At 44.3% G+C, this 19,297-nt stretch overlaps 1 protein-coding gene across 13 annotated transcripts in view; it reads right to left on the bottom strand.

Annotated features, from left to right (window-relative positions):
• The window catches only part of LOC110498641 (protein FAM13A), a 76,796-nt gene that overhangs the window by 8,154 nt on the left and 49,345 nt on the right, over positions 1-19,297 (bottom strand). For 4 of the 13 annotated variants that reach the window (XM_090187703.1, XM_090187705.1, XM_090187715.1 and 1 more), the window contains 7 exons: positions 17,667-17,708; positions 15,999-16,196; positions 15,144-15,372; positions 12,372-12,439; positions 11,686-11,830; positions 6,295-6,448; positions 3,507-3,572 (listed from right to left, as the gene is read on the bottom strand). In XM_090187703.1, the coding sequence (XP_090043829.1) occupies positions 3,507-3,572; positions 6,295-6,448; positions 11,686-11,830; positions 12,372-12,439; positions 15,144-15,372; positions 15,999-16,196; positions 17,667-17,708 (902 nt within the window). Of the gene's footprint in view, positions 1-3,506; positions 3,573-6,294; positions 6,706-11,685; positions 11,831-12,371; positions 12,440-15,143; positions 15,373-15,998; positions 16,197-17,666; positions 17,709-19,297 lie in introns of those variants that run through there. The other 9 variants (XM_090187708.1, XM_090187712.1, XM_090187714.1 and 6 more) reach the window with 4 other exon arrangements.

Raw genomic sequence — 19,297 nt, 5'->3', positions numbered from 1 at the left:
TGGGCAGGGATGAGGGAGTGACCTGTGGAACTTGGCAGGCTCTACCAGCAGTCGACAAACACTGGCTTATCTCTCGCTCAAACACAGCTAGAGCTCAACATGGGCCCTGCTTGGCTGCAACATCTGAACTGCAAACACCACTAAACATAGACAAAGTGTAGTCTAAGTAGAACACAGCAAAATAACGGCTTGCCTATCTGATTGTCGTCTCAAGGGATGAGGCAAGCAGTAAGCAGCGGGAATCCAACTGATTGGATCCAAATGAATCAACCCCCACTTTAAGTCTAAACATGGCGGTCGCTCGTCACCTCGGCAACACCTTCTTGGCACCCGCATCTGAGCGCCCTAAAGGTCACTGCGCCATTGCATGATGAAGCTGTTCACTAAAACTCTCACCACTAACTAATGGCTTACAGACCCATTCGTCTGTTTTCCAGGCTGGTTTCTCCAGCCCCTGGCCTCAGTTCAGCCCCAGCCAGAGTCCACTCCGACTCGCCAATAATTACACTGTGGTGAAAATAACCATGCGGATGTCTCTGACAATCCCAATCACAAGCTATAAATAAATTGGACTGCTCTTTGATGCCTCTGGTTGGGATAATGCTGGAGCCATGGCCTCTCTGGTAGAGGAATGGAACTGCTTTGACTCCAGAGTTAGCCTTGTACCATATCGGTTTGTGATGTCTTCACATTTCCTATGGCCGTTGTCATCAATTTGCAAGACAGCGCAAGCAGATATGGGACCAGAATACGGAGAGTGACTGGCATAGGAAGAATATTGTTGGGCTGTGTATGTGAGAGAGAGAGAAAGACCACGGCATTGTACCCACCGCGGGAGTTGTACTGTATCACAGATCAGTGAAACACACAGGCTGTTGTTGCTAGGAGAGGAGGGAATGTTTCATTTCAGATAGCCTAAACCACCACCACACAACAGCATTGTAAATACAAAACTCAGCCAATGATTGTTCTACTGCACGTGCGTTTGTGTGGACGTGAGAGAAACCACGGTATTGTACCACAGGAAAAAGGAGACCATGTAGGCTACACTACACACTGGAGAGGTAACGGTAACATAGCCAGAAGGGAAGGTGAGAGCAATAACAACGTCAGGTTTCCATATCACCAATGTAAACATTTAGAAACATCAGAATTCAGTAATCACTCTTTGATCACATGCACACCCACGTGCACACACACACCCTGTAGCTGCACATGCATGTTTTTCTAAGAAGGGGGGTGATTAGGGACTCATATGGGAAGTGATTTGGGTTCGAATTTCCAGATAAAAAAAACATTTTTTTTTGTTGGTTTAACATATCTCGAAATTGATAGATAAACGCTTAATTTGCCATTTGTGTCACTTCAAAATGACGTTTTTACCAATAGTAGTCCTACAACAGTTTTGTTTACAAATTGCAGGTCGAATTTCCCAGGTAAATTTTGAGGCATATTGTTGATATTCTCTCGCGCACATATCTGCTGGTCGTCACTAGTTACCACTGTAGCCGATTTTGACTTTGTGGTTGTGATAACTAGTGGAAACCCTATCCGTTCCTCTGATCCATCCGACTATAGCAACACACCAACAATACAAATATCTACTGTATTATAAACGAGTTGAGTTACACAGAATAAAAATAGTGGCATCTTTAGCTGACAAATGCATGTAACGGTAAATATTGGCTCCTGGTTGTCGGTCCGTTTTATCCGTTTGTGCTACAGCTGATGACGCTCAGCAGCACATATTTGAAAACACTGTAACAATGTTGCTTTCATGTTGCCTTCTTGAGTTTGAATTAAAGGAATTGTGTGCGATTTTCATTCACTAAGGGATTGAGAATATGTTCCTATAGTGTGTGGCCTAACACTTGGTATCTGGACCGTGTTACAGGGTATACAGGGTGCGTTCGTAAATTAACTTTAGAGTGCCAGAATGCACTCGTAGTGTGCTCTGGACGTTCGTTAATTCAGAGCGTTTCGCTTTCGTAGCGATCAGATCGCACACTGGACGCTGTGGCCGAGGAGTGGGGTTGATCTGAGCGTTCTGACCTCACAACGGCAGTCAAGCACCCACGCTAACTGGCTAAAGTTAGCTAGCTTGCTAGTTACTTCCAGACATAAATGAGAGAACACCTCATTCTGACATTTTTTTCGCCCTAGCAGAGCTGGTTAGACTGAATTAATGTTATCCGGAGCGTTGGTGACTAACTGTACTGCTGGCAACAATTTAATTACGATTTTAGTTTGACAACGTTTACTGACACCAGCCATATTCAACGAGTGTTGAGCGTTCATAAATTCCTCAGTTATTCTGCGCTCTGGCAAACTCAGACGAGAGTGCTCTGAAATCAAGAGTAGATTGCCAGAGGGAATTTACGAAGGCACCCATAGACTCCTCACTCAGCACGACTAGTAGTGCATGCTGGACTGTAGACGGTAGATAATAATCACGAAAGCCAGCTAACGTTAGCTGTCTGCTGCTATAAGGCTAGTTGTTTAGCTGGCAAGCTAACAAATATGCTAGCAAATATGGAGAGTTTGCCGGAGTTAGCTGTCTACTATCATTTTTTCCGTCTTAGATGTTAGATGTTGAGTTTACAATTGCAACTTTTTGATTGCGAATTTTCCAGACGAGTGTTTGCACTACAAGTGACAAAGCAGATAAAGGCGCTATACATATACCGCAGTATAGTTGTGACTAAATTATAATTACATTTTACTGATGTAACGTTCATAGCTAACTCGACTTGTAAAATGCATTTTTTTATAATAGTACGTACTAGGTTTTCCTTAGATATTGTAACTACATACCAGTAGCTGTCTAATACTGACAAACTATCTGAGTTTGTTTACAAAAAAAGGACAACTGTCACCCCGATAATAATTCATAAACACAAATTACATAACTGAGACTTAGGCTATGAAGTATGGCTCGGGTCATGGAGGTTCTGGCTTGGAAGGTACTTAGTGTGTGCGCGGTATGCTACTATAGGACTACGTGCGGTTTTACACGGTCTTTCAAGGCATGTCGGGACTGCCTGGGGTGCGGGAGGCGCGGGAGCAGTAGCCTAGTCTCCCTAGGCAGAAGGTTGCCTCACACAATGTATCCAATCAACACTGCTATGTATGGGTTTACTAGATGACAGTGAGCAGCAGGTCAACCTCTCAAACAATTCAACGTGTTTTAACCTATTATGTCAGCTTACACAGCCAAGCAGCCAATAGGGCATTCACCATGGTATTTCAAATGAGGTCTTTAAATCAACCAGCACAGCATCCAGCCCATTGTAGTTGAGGTATGCCATGTTGTCATGCCCCTAAAGGTTGGGATGCGATTGGTTGGGAGCAGAATATGCCCAATCACTGTAGTGATGTTGCCATGCAGTAGTAAAAGGTCATGCAACAGGCATTTGGCCCTTTTCCTCTCTGTTCTGTCTCTAATGGGTTATTTGTATCAAGGCAAGACAAGTGCCGGTTCCATTGCCAGCCAGAATGCCACTTACCCTCATAATAACTCGACTGGAAAGCACTTTTGAAATCAAGGAAAGGGGCGCTAAAGAATGGGGAATCTGGAGGACAGAGAAGAGATGGGATAGGGGCAGGGAGGGAGGGAGGAAAAGAGAAAAATAAGGTGAGATGGAGGGAGGAAAAGAAGATCCAGCCCGGTCACTCTGTTGCATGCGAAAGGTGAAATGAGAATCATAGTGCATCATTCCCAATGACAGAGACATTACACAGTGGTAGACAAGTCCTCTACTCTAACTAGCTCTATGTACGTGGAGCTGGCACACAGCAAATATCTGCTCACCATGACTGCAGTTGGCACAGGCTGCACTGGGTAAAACGTCTCATGCCACTGTACCATCCACCGTCCCAACCATCACTACCTCATCCATTCCTATTGCAACAACCTCATCTGTTTTCCTGCTTATCCCCTCTACAGGACACAGGTACTTACAAATACCTTACGCATAACAAAAACGCTCTTAGTCTCATGGCTCTATATTTAAAGGGGAGAGAAAGGACCTACTGCCAGACAAAAAGACTCCGAATATCACTCAAGTTCACTGCCGTTTAATCCAACACTGAAAACCCAAGCTCTGACTAGCCTTGCTCCTCTGGCTTCAAAAGATCCAAGCGTTCCGATTGCCTTGCCTGCGTCTAGGAGAAATGCTTCTTGTGATATGGGAATGCCATGTCACGGTCAATCATAAGCACTCCCCTGGGAGTTGTAACTCTCAGTAGCTCAGAGGAGTCTAAAGCATTATGCTTTAGGTACCTCCTGTGGCATGGGATTCTGTTGTGCCAGGCAACACGCGGACTGTGACATCAAAACTGAACAAAGTCTGTTTTTGTCCTCCCTCACCTCTCCTCATCCTTCCATTCCTGGCTGTGAGAGAACAACACCTGGTGATACCAGAAAACACACACTATGTGCGTGTGTAAACACACACACACACGCTGCCTGCACTGCCAAAGCCCCTAACACCAAACCCACATTGGCTGCAGCCCTGACTGACTGCATAAGTTAGCATTTCTATGCAGACATACACTACCTGAATATTTATCTGTCTATCACACTCACTTTGGAGCAAACAAGGACTAAGCACCAGGCTTACACAGTGCTCCTTAGCCGAATAGGACAAACATGTCTCAAGCCCTACCACTAGAGGGCGTCTGAGTTTTTTGCTCAGTTGGTACGGTACTGTACTAGAGACCACAATTCAAGACAAACAGTGCTGTTTGAGTTGGAAGAAATACTGAATCCAAAGGAAATGTTTGAACAATATTTTCCTTAAGGTGTGACCTATTTCCATTGGGGTTAGGCAGTTTGCGTTTGGCATGACTGCAGCCTGCACCGAGCAACCACACAGGAAATTATTTAGTATCCAATGCTCATGTTACTATAAAAAATGGTGCCCATGCATGTCCCTTCAAGTCTGAAACTGTAAGTGGACTTCTTTCAGGTAACTTGCCCTGTGCAAACAAACATAAGCAATCTAACAACTCTGCATTCAGTCTCACTAGTGTACAAAAACACACTTTTTCAAACTCCTCCCACCTTTCTTTCACAATCTCTCACAAAAACAATCAGACAAGTTGTGCAGCATCTAACAGCCTTTCCTTCCTGATACTCCAATCCCACTCAACAACATACTGCCAACAACTGTTGCACCATGGATTAAAAGCTTACAGAAAAAATAAAATATTTATTTTCTACTATCAAACTCTTTTCTGACATGGTTTAATCCCCCCAAAATCCACTGTATTGCAGTTATTTAACAAAGACATTGAACATTTTGAATGGCTGCGAAAATCTCTCCAAGGTCCTTTTTGACTTACATTTCTTTCTCTCTAAAATATAATAAGCAGACTTGCCCATGATAGACTAATCAATAATATAATACCTCTGTCTAATTCTGTATAAACTATGCATGACCAATGAGATTCGATACCTTGGCATGAATAAACAAATAGACACACTTCATTGCTTACATCCTATGCCATGTGCAGAGTTGAAATCCAACCTTAATGAACACACACACACACACACTTATTGTTCCTAGGGTTAATCTAATCATGCAGGCACACACACACACCATACGCACTTAAAAAAAACTAAACGCCAGGAGCGTTTGCAATATCAATGGGAAGACAATACATCCAGACCATATCAAACAAGATCAACGTCAATCCCTATAAGAAAATATAAAAACCTCAACGCCCCTTAAACAGTACAGTATTTTTCACCTGTAATCTTCCCCTTTAATGATTGTCGTTAGCAATCTGGAAGCTATTCACAACCCACAAACTGCCCAATAACTGCCAAACAAAAGGCAAAACATGCCAGCAGCATGTGCAAACCGTAAATACTCACTCTTTCACTCTTCAATAACTCATGGTAGCAGCACGGCAACACAATATTCTATGCTGTTCCCATCACTTGTAAACAAAAACACTCCATGTGGTCTGACGAAACAGGAGCTACATTTGTCAAAAAGGCAAAAAAAAGATCTAAATGCAATTTGCTGCGCCAAGCTGTGTACACAAGCACAACACCTTCAGTAATGGTGCAGCTTCTCCAGATATAGAAGCCGAGAGACTTTAAGAGCATCTGAGTCCATAACTCTTCTTGAAGACACAGAAGGAGCCACAACAAGAGGAAGAGGAGAGGGAGCAGGAGGGTTGCAGCTGCCACCCAGACACCCATGTGCTGCCTAGAAGGAAGGGAAGGACTGAGGGAGTGTGTGGAAGAGGGGAAGGCTGGGGGGGGGGGGATTGAAGATTTACCTCCCCAGTTGTTATCGTCGGTCAGCGCCGACAGGTCCAAGCGGGGTACGTCCTCGCCACATTCCTGGTCCGAACTCCGGCCGTTGACCCCCTTCCTGTCGGCCGTTTCACAGCTACTAGGCAGCTCCTGGATCTTCATACTACTGAGTCGTGTCTGCACAACCATGGAGAGACACAAAACAACAAGGGCTGGGAGTGAGCATGCTCCTTAAGTTCAGCCATACGCTGCCTCTGCCTGGCCCAGCCTACCACAGCCCTTGCAGGGGGGGTGACAACACTCCTGATTGGTCTACCGGGCGTGTCTGTCTCGTGTGTGTGTGTGTGTGTGTGTGTATGAGGTTTTGCCCCTCCTCTTTTCCCTCTGGGTTCCCACCCCTTCCTCTCTCTTTCTCTGTGCATATGCACTGATCCTTTGGAGTGGTTTGTCTCACAGTAGCCAGAGCAGAAGGGAGGGGGAGAAAAGGAGGAGGAAAAGAAGGAGGAGGGAGAGAAGGAGGTATGGCAAAGAAAAGCAAGCAGATTATTCGCCAGACGCCAGCACACAGGCAGAGATTTTTTTTCCCCTCTCTTCTGCTGCAGAAAGACATCCTTGCCTTGGAGCATGGAGGAGTTCTCTCTTCCTCTTTGGGCTCTCGCCTTTCCTCCTCTCCTGTGCTCTCTTTCTCTATTGTTTTTCTTTCCCTCTTCCGAATCCCCCCCCTCTCTCCCAATCATTTTCTACCCTCTTCACCTTCCCTCCCCCTTATCTGCAAATACCATTATCTCTGTCGTTGTACGCTGTATGTCTGTCGTTGTATCTCTGTCGTTGTATCTCTGTCGTTGTTAATCAAATACTCTTTCAACATCTCCCCCCGTTCTTAGCCCTTTTCAATGCACAACCAAATGGAAGCTTTTTGACCATAGCACTCAAACATCCTATCAGATGCCAGCCTAGCAAAACGTTAACAATCCCTCACCATTACCGAAAGTGAATTCAGATGGTGGGTCATGCAGGCAGGGCGTGCGTCCAAAACAGACAGGACTTTGCACTTCCCCTCTAGCCTCTGCCTAGGCGTGGGACAGAGTTATTTTAGGAACAGATCAGGGATTAAAACTGCCCCAGCCTCATAAATGCCACCTATAAAAGGAACTGCCATTGAGGGTGTTGTGTAACTGGGGGGGGGGGGGGGGGCAGAGGTGAAAGGTGAACGTTACTGTAATGCCAATGATAGGGAGTTATCAAGTGCTCTCAGCTGTTGACTGGCAAATAGCTTTGATGTGACTGATAGTTGGAATTTGTCCCAGTCACCCAGCTATCCAACGCTGGGGACCCTAGACCATGTAACAGCGCACATTTAAACACTCTGAATCTGAAAATGTCCTTCCTTTTCACTCTTAATCTCGCCTTTCCTACCCTTCAGTCAAGGAGCACACTACCATTGTTTACTAGGAAAGTGAATTGCGGCCACACAGTGTGTGTGTGTGTGTGTTTTGCAAACATGCGTGTAGCTGGAACACACACACACTGTGTGGAACAGGACACCGTCAAAAGTAATCTAACCGTAGTTCTAAAAAAGCGAGTGACTCTCAGATTCAAAAGCACCTCATGTTACAGAACACAAGCAAACAAACACTTCAGAAGGAAAACAACTACTACTCAACCCCATAATCAATGACAACTCATTTAGGTTCATATGATTGATATGGGGGCCATTAACAGGCTGTGAGGTCAAACAATAGAAGCCTCTTGACTACATCTGAAGTTGTGAAGAAAGAGCTGATTACCTTGAGATGGACTAGGGTCAAAGACGTCCAAAGAAGGACAACACTGCTACAAAACATGTGTTCTTTGCCCTCTCTTCCTTCAACTGTTTCAAAGCACACTACTTCTTACGCAACAATTCACCCGATGTCATTTCTGCAATGCAGATCTCTTTCGGGCACTGAAACTAGTCCCCCTTGATACCGCCAAAGGGGTCATTGACATGCAAATTAGGACAATTTAATCAAATACTTTCAAAGCATCGCCCCCCCCCCCCCCCATTAGAGGTTATGCAGAGAAAGGACTAGAAATGTAATGTGATCAAATCACGTTTCACACATGGACGAGCTAACTAATGATAGGTTTGACTAAATCTTTTTCAGTCACATTAATCATCATCCGTATTGCGGTTAATGATCACATTGCTGTAAGAATGACAATAAAAACGATATCAAAACGATTTGATATATAGTAGCAGTTAAAAGTTTGGACACACCTATTCATTCGAGGTTTGTTCTTTATTTTTACTATTTTTCTACATTGCAGAATAATAGTGAAGACATCAAAACTAGGAAATAACACATATGGAATCCTGTAGTAACCAAAAAAGTGTAATATTTTATATTTGAGATTCTTCAATGTAGCCACCCTTGAGTGTGCAAAGCTGTCATCAAGGCAAAGGGTGGCTACTTTGAAGAATTTCAAATATAAAATACATTTTTATTTGTTTAACACTTTTTTTTGGGTTACTACAGGATTCCATATGTGTTATTTCATAGTTGTGATGTCTTCACTATTATTATACAATGTAGAAAATAGTAAAAATAAAGAAAAACCCTTGAATGAGTAGGTGTGTCCAAACGTTTGACTGGTACTGTATATACACACTATTACTTTTTTTAAAAAGTATTCATGTACCATCACAGTAGTCATTTTCAGCAAATGTTTCTATCAACAAGTCTATGGAAAATACTACACACAACAGAAATATAAACATCTGTATACAGTCCCAATCATTTCAGGATTAACCCAGACTCACTAGAAGACAGAACAGCTTAACCGTGGCGACCACTACCCTGGCTGTAAATATCACTGCCACACTAACTGTACATAACCTACTGCACTATAATCCTTTGTCCTAGCACAACTCAACTACTGATCACATTACATCATCACTAGTCGCCCTGGGTAGTGTGATGCAGAGGGAGACCAGGGTACTAGCATTCAGCATTGCAGATAGAAATTGTATGAATAAATATAGCTAGTATGATTCCTTTACTCTAAATGTCAGTGATATATATATTTCTATCTGAACGTTCCACAATGTTGTGCTCAGGCTTTGGGCTTGGATTTGTCCCACAGTGGGTGTTCTTTCCATTGTTAATCTGTGTGTTAGGGGTTTTATAGACAGGCGACACACAAACACATGGTGGATTTAGGAGGATGAGGCTGGGGTGGTAATGACAGACACAGACAGGGTGGAGAGAAGGGGCTCGTCTGGGAGGGTAGCATCACATTGGATGAGGAGGCTTGATACACAGCCACAAGTGACACGTACGCTAGAACCCGCACACACACACACGAGCAATAACCCCCTTCACCCACATTTTTGTGATCCATTATTACTACAGTACAATCCTGAGATTTTCACAATATTATACAGATGCAAGAAATCAGAATCTCCACCAAGTAAGCGTCATGTTTTGTTTTTTTTGGAGGGGGTTGCTCAAATTGACATGCTGTCCAAGCATTCATCCAAACAAATACGATCCCTTTGACAGTTGAAATGTCTTTTGCGACAGGGTACTAAGCAGTACAGTAGGCATTACAGATAAAGACAAAAGACTTGTTTGTACAGTTACATTCCAGGTCCCATTGATCTGTACTGGTTTAAGTGGTCCATAACTGATGTGTGGAAGTCTTTAATCTCTTAAACCAGTCCTCACTCCCTGTACCTCCACTGGCCTTGGACTGTGAAGTATTGGGGACAGGGCTGAGAATGTGGGGGCACGCGCACACACACACACACACACACACACACACACACACACACTGGAACAGTGAGCTCTAGAAGCCATTCTAGGTGTCGTCAGGTTAAAGAGGCTCAGGCATGCCACACAATGATACACTTCAGAGTGTGTGGTGACCGAGGCCACCACTAAAGCCAAGGCTGTAAAAGACTGTCCAAAAACGTTTTATGACGATGTGAAAGCCAAACAGGTCAAATTAACATGTTTCTCACATCTTTCACGTCGACTTGAGTTGCTTCTAGGATAACAAGCCACATACGGACGAAGAAGCGTTCGATCGTGCAAATGACTGAAACACCAGAAGGCTGTCTTTGTTTTGAAGAACAGGAAACTTTAGTTACAGTTTAAACAGACAACATACAACTGAGCTTCAACAATACCGTTAAAATATGCTTTAAAACAATACATCTAGTCAAGACATCCATCTGCCTTTGGCTGCATCCCAAATTCCCTTCATAGTTCACTACTGTTGACCAGCGCCCCTAGGGAACACAGCCTCGGTCTTAGTAGACCGATCAAGAGCACTAATCTACTTAGTACACTAATTGGACCTGCTGTCAGTAGTACGCTCTGATGTCACTAGGTGCTGGGATCCCTCATGCCACCACCTCTGATCTGACACCAACAACCAGCAGAGAGGTTGGCACAATGACGCCGTGCCACCATGCCAGGCACAGACTGCATCTCAGTGGGTGCAGCTTGTTCTGAGGTGGTGAATGTGGAGGAGGTGGAGACAGAGAATTGTGTCACTAAGACCCATCTGGACTGTGTGTGTGTGTGTGTGTGTGTGTGTGTGTGTACAGTTCTGTTGTAGAGTCACATTAAGTGTAACAGAGTAGCCTACTGTACTAGAAAGCAGATGGACCAGTAGATTACATAGGACTGTTTCCATCTGTATACCACCTTAGCAACTATGACCTTATCACTATGCTAAATAGCTTCAGCTGCTTCTGATGTTTTGAATAGCTACACAGTGCTTCACATTCTGAAGTGATACAGAGCTGCAGTGGAAAACGTTCACAGCATTTCCCATCAAGACGTGTGGATAAGTCGGTTTTTTGGGTGGTCGATTTTCATTCAAGGAAAAGCTCAAACTTTGTTTTGGTTTCTTTTCTACTTCTTTCCATATGGTGTCAATAGTAGTGATTCATTGTTGCTTAGCTGTCAATCTCTCCAAGGGATGTTTGCTTTTCCCCTAAAGAGAAGATGTTTGGCTGCAACATTTTGACTAGCAGAGATGTGGTAGTTCCACATTGCAGTGAGTGGACCAAAATAGTATCTCATTTATCTGCTCCAGTTGTTCATTGGTCAGGAACAAACTCTAGATGTTCCCTCAGACCCCTCCTATTCCCCCAGACCCCTCCTATTCCCTCAGAACCCTACACTCCCAAACAATCACCTAGTCTACTGAGAGACTCTGGCCCTATCTTCCGCAAGCAGTGTGAACACAGGAAGCCTAGGAGATCTAGCATGTACATGCAGGGAATTTCAGTGAGAGAGAGAGGAGATAGGAGAGGGAGAAGAGAGAGGAGAGTAAGAGAGGGAATAAAGAGAGAGACAGAGAAAGAGAGGAGAGAGAGTGTGAGAGAATAGAGAGAGAGAGAGAGACACTCAACTCACCCATGAAGGAGTCAGAAGACTGGGGTCCTTTCTTTGACTGTCATTTCTGATAGAGGGGTGAAAACATAGACATGTTGCGTCACCTTTCCTCATGTGAGGATCACACCCTAGCAAGGACACGGGTGCTTTCCACCCAGCCAGGAGCCTGTAGAACAGCGTGCCGAGTTGAGTTTAGGAATGCTCTCTCGCCCCCTAACTCCCCAATGTCAGCGGCATTCTCTCAAGTCTATCGGATTAAAAACGTAGTTAAATAAATGTTGCCCGATAAAGACAGGTGCTGTGACACAATGGGACCAGGCCTCAGGGAGTCCGTCGGAGCCTTAGCAACACAACAATCCTTCTTTAAATAACGGTGCCACATTACCTTAGTACAGTGTTTCCCAAACTCGGTCCTCGGGACCCCAAGAGGTGCACGTTTAGTTTTTTAACCCGAGCACTACACAGCTGACGGTCAGTTGATTATCTCAATCAGCTGTGTAGTGCTCGGGCAAATCTAAAAATGTGCACCTCTTGGGGTCCCGAGGACCGAGTTTGAGAAACACTGCCTTAGTATCTAGATTAAGTAGTGACAATGGTCGGTATTAGCTACTTCTGTTGGAGAACTTTGCTATCTAAATTAACAGGTGAAAAATGGTCAGTAGTAGTTACAAGCATTTTAAAGGGTGATCAAATGTCACAATGCTTACCGGTTGTCTGATGACTCCATGTTGTTTGTCCCGGCTTCGTCATGTACTCTTGATATGCATTCTTTTAGCTGTATAAAATAGAATACATAACATTTTATTACTCTCTCTCTAACGGTATGCATCAATGTGCAACGCTGATCCTGACATGCTTCCATCAGACATCTATGTCTGGAGCAAAAACATTTTTTCAGGGAAATTATGTTTGGAGAACATTTGACATAAACAGTGTGCCGAGACCCGGTTTACACAATTACACAGGATTTGTTACTCTGTTTGCCCTGGCCATTAGATAAATAAAACACATATCAAATCTAGCAACACATTTATATCACATTATTCATAAGTATCTATTTAAAAACATATTTCTCCAAACTGCGAGACCTCTCACAACAACAACCACAGAGAAAGAAAAGCTGAATGAGTCAAATCACCAGTTGGTTATAGAAACAGGTTCCAGAACAGGTGGTGGAGTGGGGTGGGTCACACCAACTAACGAGGGGATGTAGTGTACAGCGTGTACTGTTCTATGGGGCTGTGGTGTTCTGTACACTATGACACCTCCGGGACTAACCCTCTGGGAGGCTTTGTAGGGCCTTAATGACTCCCCATGGGTTTTGTGCACGCTCTGCTAGAGTGCCTACCAGATGTGGGTTCCAATGTTATTTGTTTTTGTTAAAGTAGATTCGGTGCACTTGATTGAGCTTGCTTGGAGCAACAGAAGTAATAGAACCGTCCCAAAAGTGCAAACCCCGACCGTCTAGCAGTATTCGAGAGAAAACAAATACTATTTGAGCCCAGGTCTTTTACAGTAGCTACCCTCCTGTTACATCAGCCAACCCACTCTGTCAGTCACTCCCTGTCCTGCCAGCCAAGGTCAAGACATCGTCACTACAGTATGTATGCCAGGATTTCAGGTGTCTTCTCATCTCTTACATAACACAGGTGTGTAATCTTAACCCGGCACAGTCAGAAGAGGACTGGCCACCCCTCCGAGCCTGGTTCCTCTCTAGGTTTCTTCCTAGGTTCATGCCTTTCTAGGGAGTTTTTCCTAGCCACCGTGCTTCTACATCTGCATTGCTCAATCTTTGGGTCTTTAGACTGGGTTTCTGTATGAGCACTTTGTGACATCTGCTGATGTAAAAAGAAATACACTGATTGGTTGAGATGGCATGGAAAAGCCCCTAAAGGTCTAGCTATACCCTGTCTGTCCCTCGAAGTGTTTGTTTTTTAACGTGAAGCCGGGGAATCTATTTTCATCCCTGGGATAAGACACACGCTTCAGCCGATCTAGGCTATACATTAGCCTGGGATATTGATGAGACGAGTGTGTCTGTCGACGTTAATAATCAATCAACTTATATTCATAGATGAGGAAGTGCCGCGACTACTTAAGAGTTAATGCAGTGAAGACAGCAGATCGGCCCTGTAGCCCATATTACTGGGGCCTGAGCCTATTCCAGCACCGCCCTGTAGCCCATATTACTGGGGCCTGAGCCTATTCCAGCACCGCCCAAAGTCTTCGTGACTTTGAACTAAGATACGCTCTCTGTATTAAGGGCCGTATCATTGGTGATGAGCCACGGGGCATGACTTACTACCCTTTAAGCTGTTGGCAGGTAACTGTTTGCTGACAAAGGATTCTCTGCTGCATTTGATACATACCGAGGCTGCATCTCAATTAGCAATATTAAAATACTGTGGAACCTGGTTTAGTTCGCCAGCAGTTTGGAAGCATATTTCTGAGACAATGATGTAATGACTTGAGGTAGACAATCCCATACCCTCCAGCATAATGAGACATAATGAAACATACTAAAATATGCCGTGAGGGCCTACGTTTTGAATATCAAATTCAGCCTTCCAAGAGTCCAATATCATATTGCGACACACCTGAAATGGTATGTTTTCTTAATTTGCTATGCATTTATTTTGCACACATAGACAACGTCACTGAGGTAAGCAGTTATTACCTTAACTCCGAAACAAAACACTGTTCTGAACATGACGGTCTCGAACCCTGAACGACAACAAGCCCTTGCTACACAACAACACAGTACATGTGTTCCTTCCTCTTCTTCAAAAGCAAATGCTAATTGAACCTCAGTGAACCTTGTTAACGCGCTGCCCTGCAATTTAGAGTGTTCCAGGGAGGGAGGTTGCTTCGCATTTAGCGAAGCGCTAGAGCACGCTGCCTGGCCTATCACGCGCCTCTTAAGCCTATGTAAGATTGATTAGGAATCCAGCCATTGGCGGCTATGCTGATGTTTATGCCAATGTTCTCTATCTACCTCCATCTCTCTGCTGTCCCCGATTTAGCAGTTCTTGTGAAACATCACCAATTACTCAGCAGTGACTCATAGCAGCCATTAAGAGTAGACGGGGGTTGGTGGTAAGCCAGACGTCACACCAGCGAAGTGAAAAACACCACAGTGGCGTAGACCTTGTCTGCATCACAATGTTTTGTGGGAGAAGAAGAGCGAGGATTATGAGAACCAGGGTCCAGGGAACTTAAAGGGTCAGGTCGCTCTTTGGGAGTATTAAACATGACACTATGAAAATAAATGATGAGCGTGCACCGCAAAATAAGTAAACAAGTTTGCTTCAGAGATTTGGTAAACTGGAAGTAATTGTCTTAGATGTGCTGTTTTGAATGTTTGACCTCCACCTGAATTCAACAAGGGACCTGCATGAAATGGCAACAATAGACACACATCTGCAATGAGAAGGAGCGAGAGAGACAGAGAAAGAAAGAGAGGAGAGAGAGTGACTTACCGCGTGGGGGTCCTGGTTGTCACTAAGCTGGCCAAGCGTGGGGCTCTGGTGGCAGTGTTTAGGCTTCCTGGGTCTGGGACCCTCGTGGTGGAGCCCTCCCTGGCTAGTCTGGTAGTCCCTCCAGACTCCTTCCTCACCTACGCTGACGCCACAGCTGACAGTTCTGCTAACGCTGCCGGCCGCTGGGATGTTCTCCTTGTTGATGTCTCCTTCCCTCAGAGACGAGGATCTGTTTTCAAATGGAGAGAAAGGAAAGAAGAGGAGGAATCAAACCGACTCTCTCCCTTTCTCTCTCTGTAACAAAGCGGCCTGGGTTACAAATGACAAGGTCATCGTACTTATACCTTGTACCCAGGCTAACGCCATGTTTAGAATGTGCGCTAATTCTATTTACAGAGTACAGTGGACTTGTCTTATTGACGTTGTATGGGTGGGTGGCTGCACTAATGTAGCCCGCTAATCCATGTCTTCACTGCTTCTCCAGGCTCCATCAGGTCTCTATCAACAAAGATTAGCTGGGTAGCACAAGGACCCCAGACTCCATTATAACCCCAATGGACATGGGGCGAGGCCCCCACTAGAGGCGAGGCCATTGGAAGCATAGAGTTTGAATTACTAGAATTGACATCGGATCATAATAAGTCTCCCAGTGCACTGATATTGGTCAATCCAATGGTGGAAACTGCCATTGTTGATGCCTAGAACTCTGAGAATGTCACTCTGTTCGCAACAACTCACACACTCACAAAGGATGCCACATTGACCAAATATACCAATCAACAACAGTAAAGGCAGATCCTACACCAATTGGGTGAGACAAATGTCCTATGTAAGGATTCATTCTATGGTCCATACCTGCTCCTGTCCCGGTGTCTCTGAGCCTCTTCCTGCTCCCTCTGGTGCCGACGTCTCTGCCGTGCCGTCGGGGTTACCACAGGCGACGAGGAGCACCCGGTCCACTCGGAATCCTCCGTCGTACTTTGACCTCCTCCGCACATGTGCACATCGAAGAGATGCTGCTCCACTGCCGACCTGATGGTCCTCTCCAGAACACTAGAGAGAGAGATGGAGAGAGAGCAGAGGGAGAGAGGATGTTATTGAGAAATACGATATGCACCAGACAAAGCTTCTTCCGCAGCTGTCATTGAAACGACTGAAATAACTATGCTGCATGGTCACCACTATGTCCTCCTGGAACTGTTCACTGTAGTGAGTATATAATATAACTATGCTGCATGGTCACCACTATGTCCTCCTGGAACTGTTCATCATAGTGAGTATATAATATAACTATGCTGCATGGTCACCACTATGTCCTCCTGGAACTGTTCATCATAGTGAGTATATAATATAACTAATCTGCATGGTCACCACTATGTCCTCCTGGAACTGTTCATCATAGTGAGTATATAATATAACTATGCTGCATGGTCACCACTATGTCCTCCTGGAACTGTTCATCGTAGTGAGTATATAATATAACTAATCTGCATGGTCACCACTATGTCCTCCTGGAACTGTTCATCATAGTGAGTATATAATATAACTAATCTGCATGGTCACCACTATGTCCTCCTGGAACTGTTCATCATAGTGAGTATATAATATAACTATGCTGCATGGTCACCACTATGTCCTCCTGGAACTGTTCATCATAGTGAGTATATAATATAACTATGCTGCATGGTCCTCCCTATGTCCTCCTGGAACTGTTCATCATAGTGAGTATATAATATAACTATGCTGCATGGTCACCACTATGTCCTCCTGGAACTGTTCATCATAGTGAGTATATAATATAACTATGCTGCATGGTCACCACTATGTCCTCCTGGAACTGTTCATCGTAGTGAGTATATAATATAACTATGCTGCATGGTCCTCCCTATGTCCTCCTGGAACTGTTCATCATAGTGAGTATATAATATAACTATGCTGCATGGTCACCACTATGTCCTCCTGGAACTGTTCATCATAGTGAGTATATAATATAACTATGCTGCATGGTCACCACTATGTCCTCCTGGAACTGTTCATCGTAGTGAGTATATAATATAACTATGCTGCATGGTCACCACTATGTCCTCCTGGAACTGTTCACTGTAGTGAGTATATAATATAACTATGCTGCATGGTCCTCCCTATGTCCTCCTGGAACTGTTCATCGTAGTGAGTATATAATATAACTATGCTGCATGGTCACCACTATGTCCTCCTGGAACTGTTCATCGTAGTGAGTATATAATATAACTATGCTGCATGGTCACCACTATGTCCTCCTGGAACTGTTCATCATAGTGAGTATATAATATAACTATGCTGCATGGTCACCACTATGTCCTCCTGGAACTGTTCATCGTAGTGAGTATATAATATAACTATGCTGCATGGTCACCACTATGTCCTCCTGGAACTGTTCATCATAGTGAGTATATAATATAACTATGCTGCATGGTCACCACTATGTCCTCCTGGAACTGTTCATCGTAGCGAGTATATAATATAGAATGGCAGTGTACTCACTTAGTCAGGTCAGATCTACACCGGACAGATGAGAGGTGGTTGCTGTGGAGAGAGAGAAAGAAAATAGTGAAAGAGAGAGAGGAGAGAGAAAAAGAGTGAGAGAAAGAAAGAGAGGGAAAGAGGGCGAGAAAGAGAGAGAAGGGAGAGAAAGAGAGAAAGAAAGAGAAAGAAAAGAGTGAAAGAGAGAGAGAGAGAGAGAGAGAGAGAGAGAGAGAGAGAGAGAGGGAGAGAGAGGAGAGAAGAGAGAGGAGAGAGAGAAAGAGAAGAGAGAGAAAGAGAGAAAGAGAGAGAAAGAGAGAGAGAAATAGAGTGAGAAAGGAGAGAAAGAAAGAGTGAGAGAAAGAAAGAGAGAGAGCATGTTTTAAGACAGCAGAGAGACAGGTGGTCTGAACAGGCAGTCCTCACAGACCCCAAGGCTCTGTAGCTGACCACAGGCAGCCCTCACAGGCCCCAAGGCTCTGTAGCTGACCACAGGCAGCCAGGGTGTGTGTGTTATGTATGTACATGTGTCTGTGTGTGTGTGTGCGCAAGTGTGTCAAAACGTCAGCTCCTAAGGAGGCCCTCTGGGAGCAAAGTGGCTGGCTGCCATGGTGACCGGTAAGCTGTGATCGCACGTCTCCCCCTTAATATTAGTCTATTGTTACACACGCACGTGCACACAAACACAAGCACGCACACACGACTAATGAAGAGGACATGACAGGCCCTACATACAGTGAGTGACAGCAGATTGCCAGCTCCTCTCTCATCTGACGTGTCTGTGTGTGTCAGTTTGTGTGGTGTGTGTGTGTTTGTGTGAGTGCGTCTGCTAGACCAGGTGATAGTGATATGGCCTACTACCACCTTCCCTTAAGGGATAGCATGCAGTGTCAGCACAGCTATTGAGGCCAGGCGTACATTTTTCAGTTCAACAAAAACATGAATATAGGTCGTTACTAATGGCCTTTGGCACCATACTCTAAATACATATCTTACTAAATTTGAATATTACATCTTATTAATACAAATCTAGAATACACTCCTCAATCCATTTCAATGTCAATAGGAGGCTATTTGAGCTCCAACAGTACCAGGAAAGACCAGAAGAATTCACAGAAATACACATAAGCATGACTTCCTTCCTTCAGCTTGTGTGTGGGGGTACTGAGCACCCAACAATACACAATATTCTCCTTACATCTCATCCATCAGCATCAGTGTTGACAGTGATAGCGTGTGTGTGTGTGTGTGTGTGGGGCCAAGGTGAGGATGGACAAATGAGAGAGCTGATGGAGGAGAGATCAGAGTAATTATATGGGATTAAAACAGTGATTCTACATAGATGAAAAGTGTGTGTACGGTGTTAGTGTGTAAACAGAGCATAAAACAATGAACAGTCACATCAAACAAGAGATTAATTGAAGCCAAGCTTATCGCTTATCTGATTATCGCGAGGTAATTCTGATGACTTTTCAAAATGTGTACAATCAACACATTTTTTAGTCTGGCATGTTCTATTCTCGTTCAGTTCTAGCCAAAGGTTTTATTTTAAAACTGGGTTAACGGTAAATGTCGCTATGTCCCGAAAATAATTGACTAAAATGGATGACACTGTCAGTGTTGAAAAGCCAAATATACATCTGGTACCAAAT

This window comes from Oncorhynchus mykiss, chromosome 10, assembly GCF_057628025.1.
Source record: "Oncorhynchus mykiss isolate SJ-2025 chromosome 10, ASM5762802v1, whole genome shotgun sequence".
Lineage (NCBI taxonomy): Eukaryota > Metazoa > Chordata > Actinopteri > Salmoniformes > Salmonidae > Oncorhynchus > Oncorhynchus mykiss.
The sequence above is the reverse complement of the archived record's forward strand: the minus strand, read 5'-3'. Positions and strand labels throughout refer to the sequence as shown.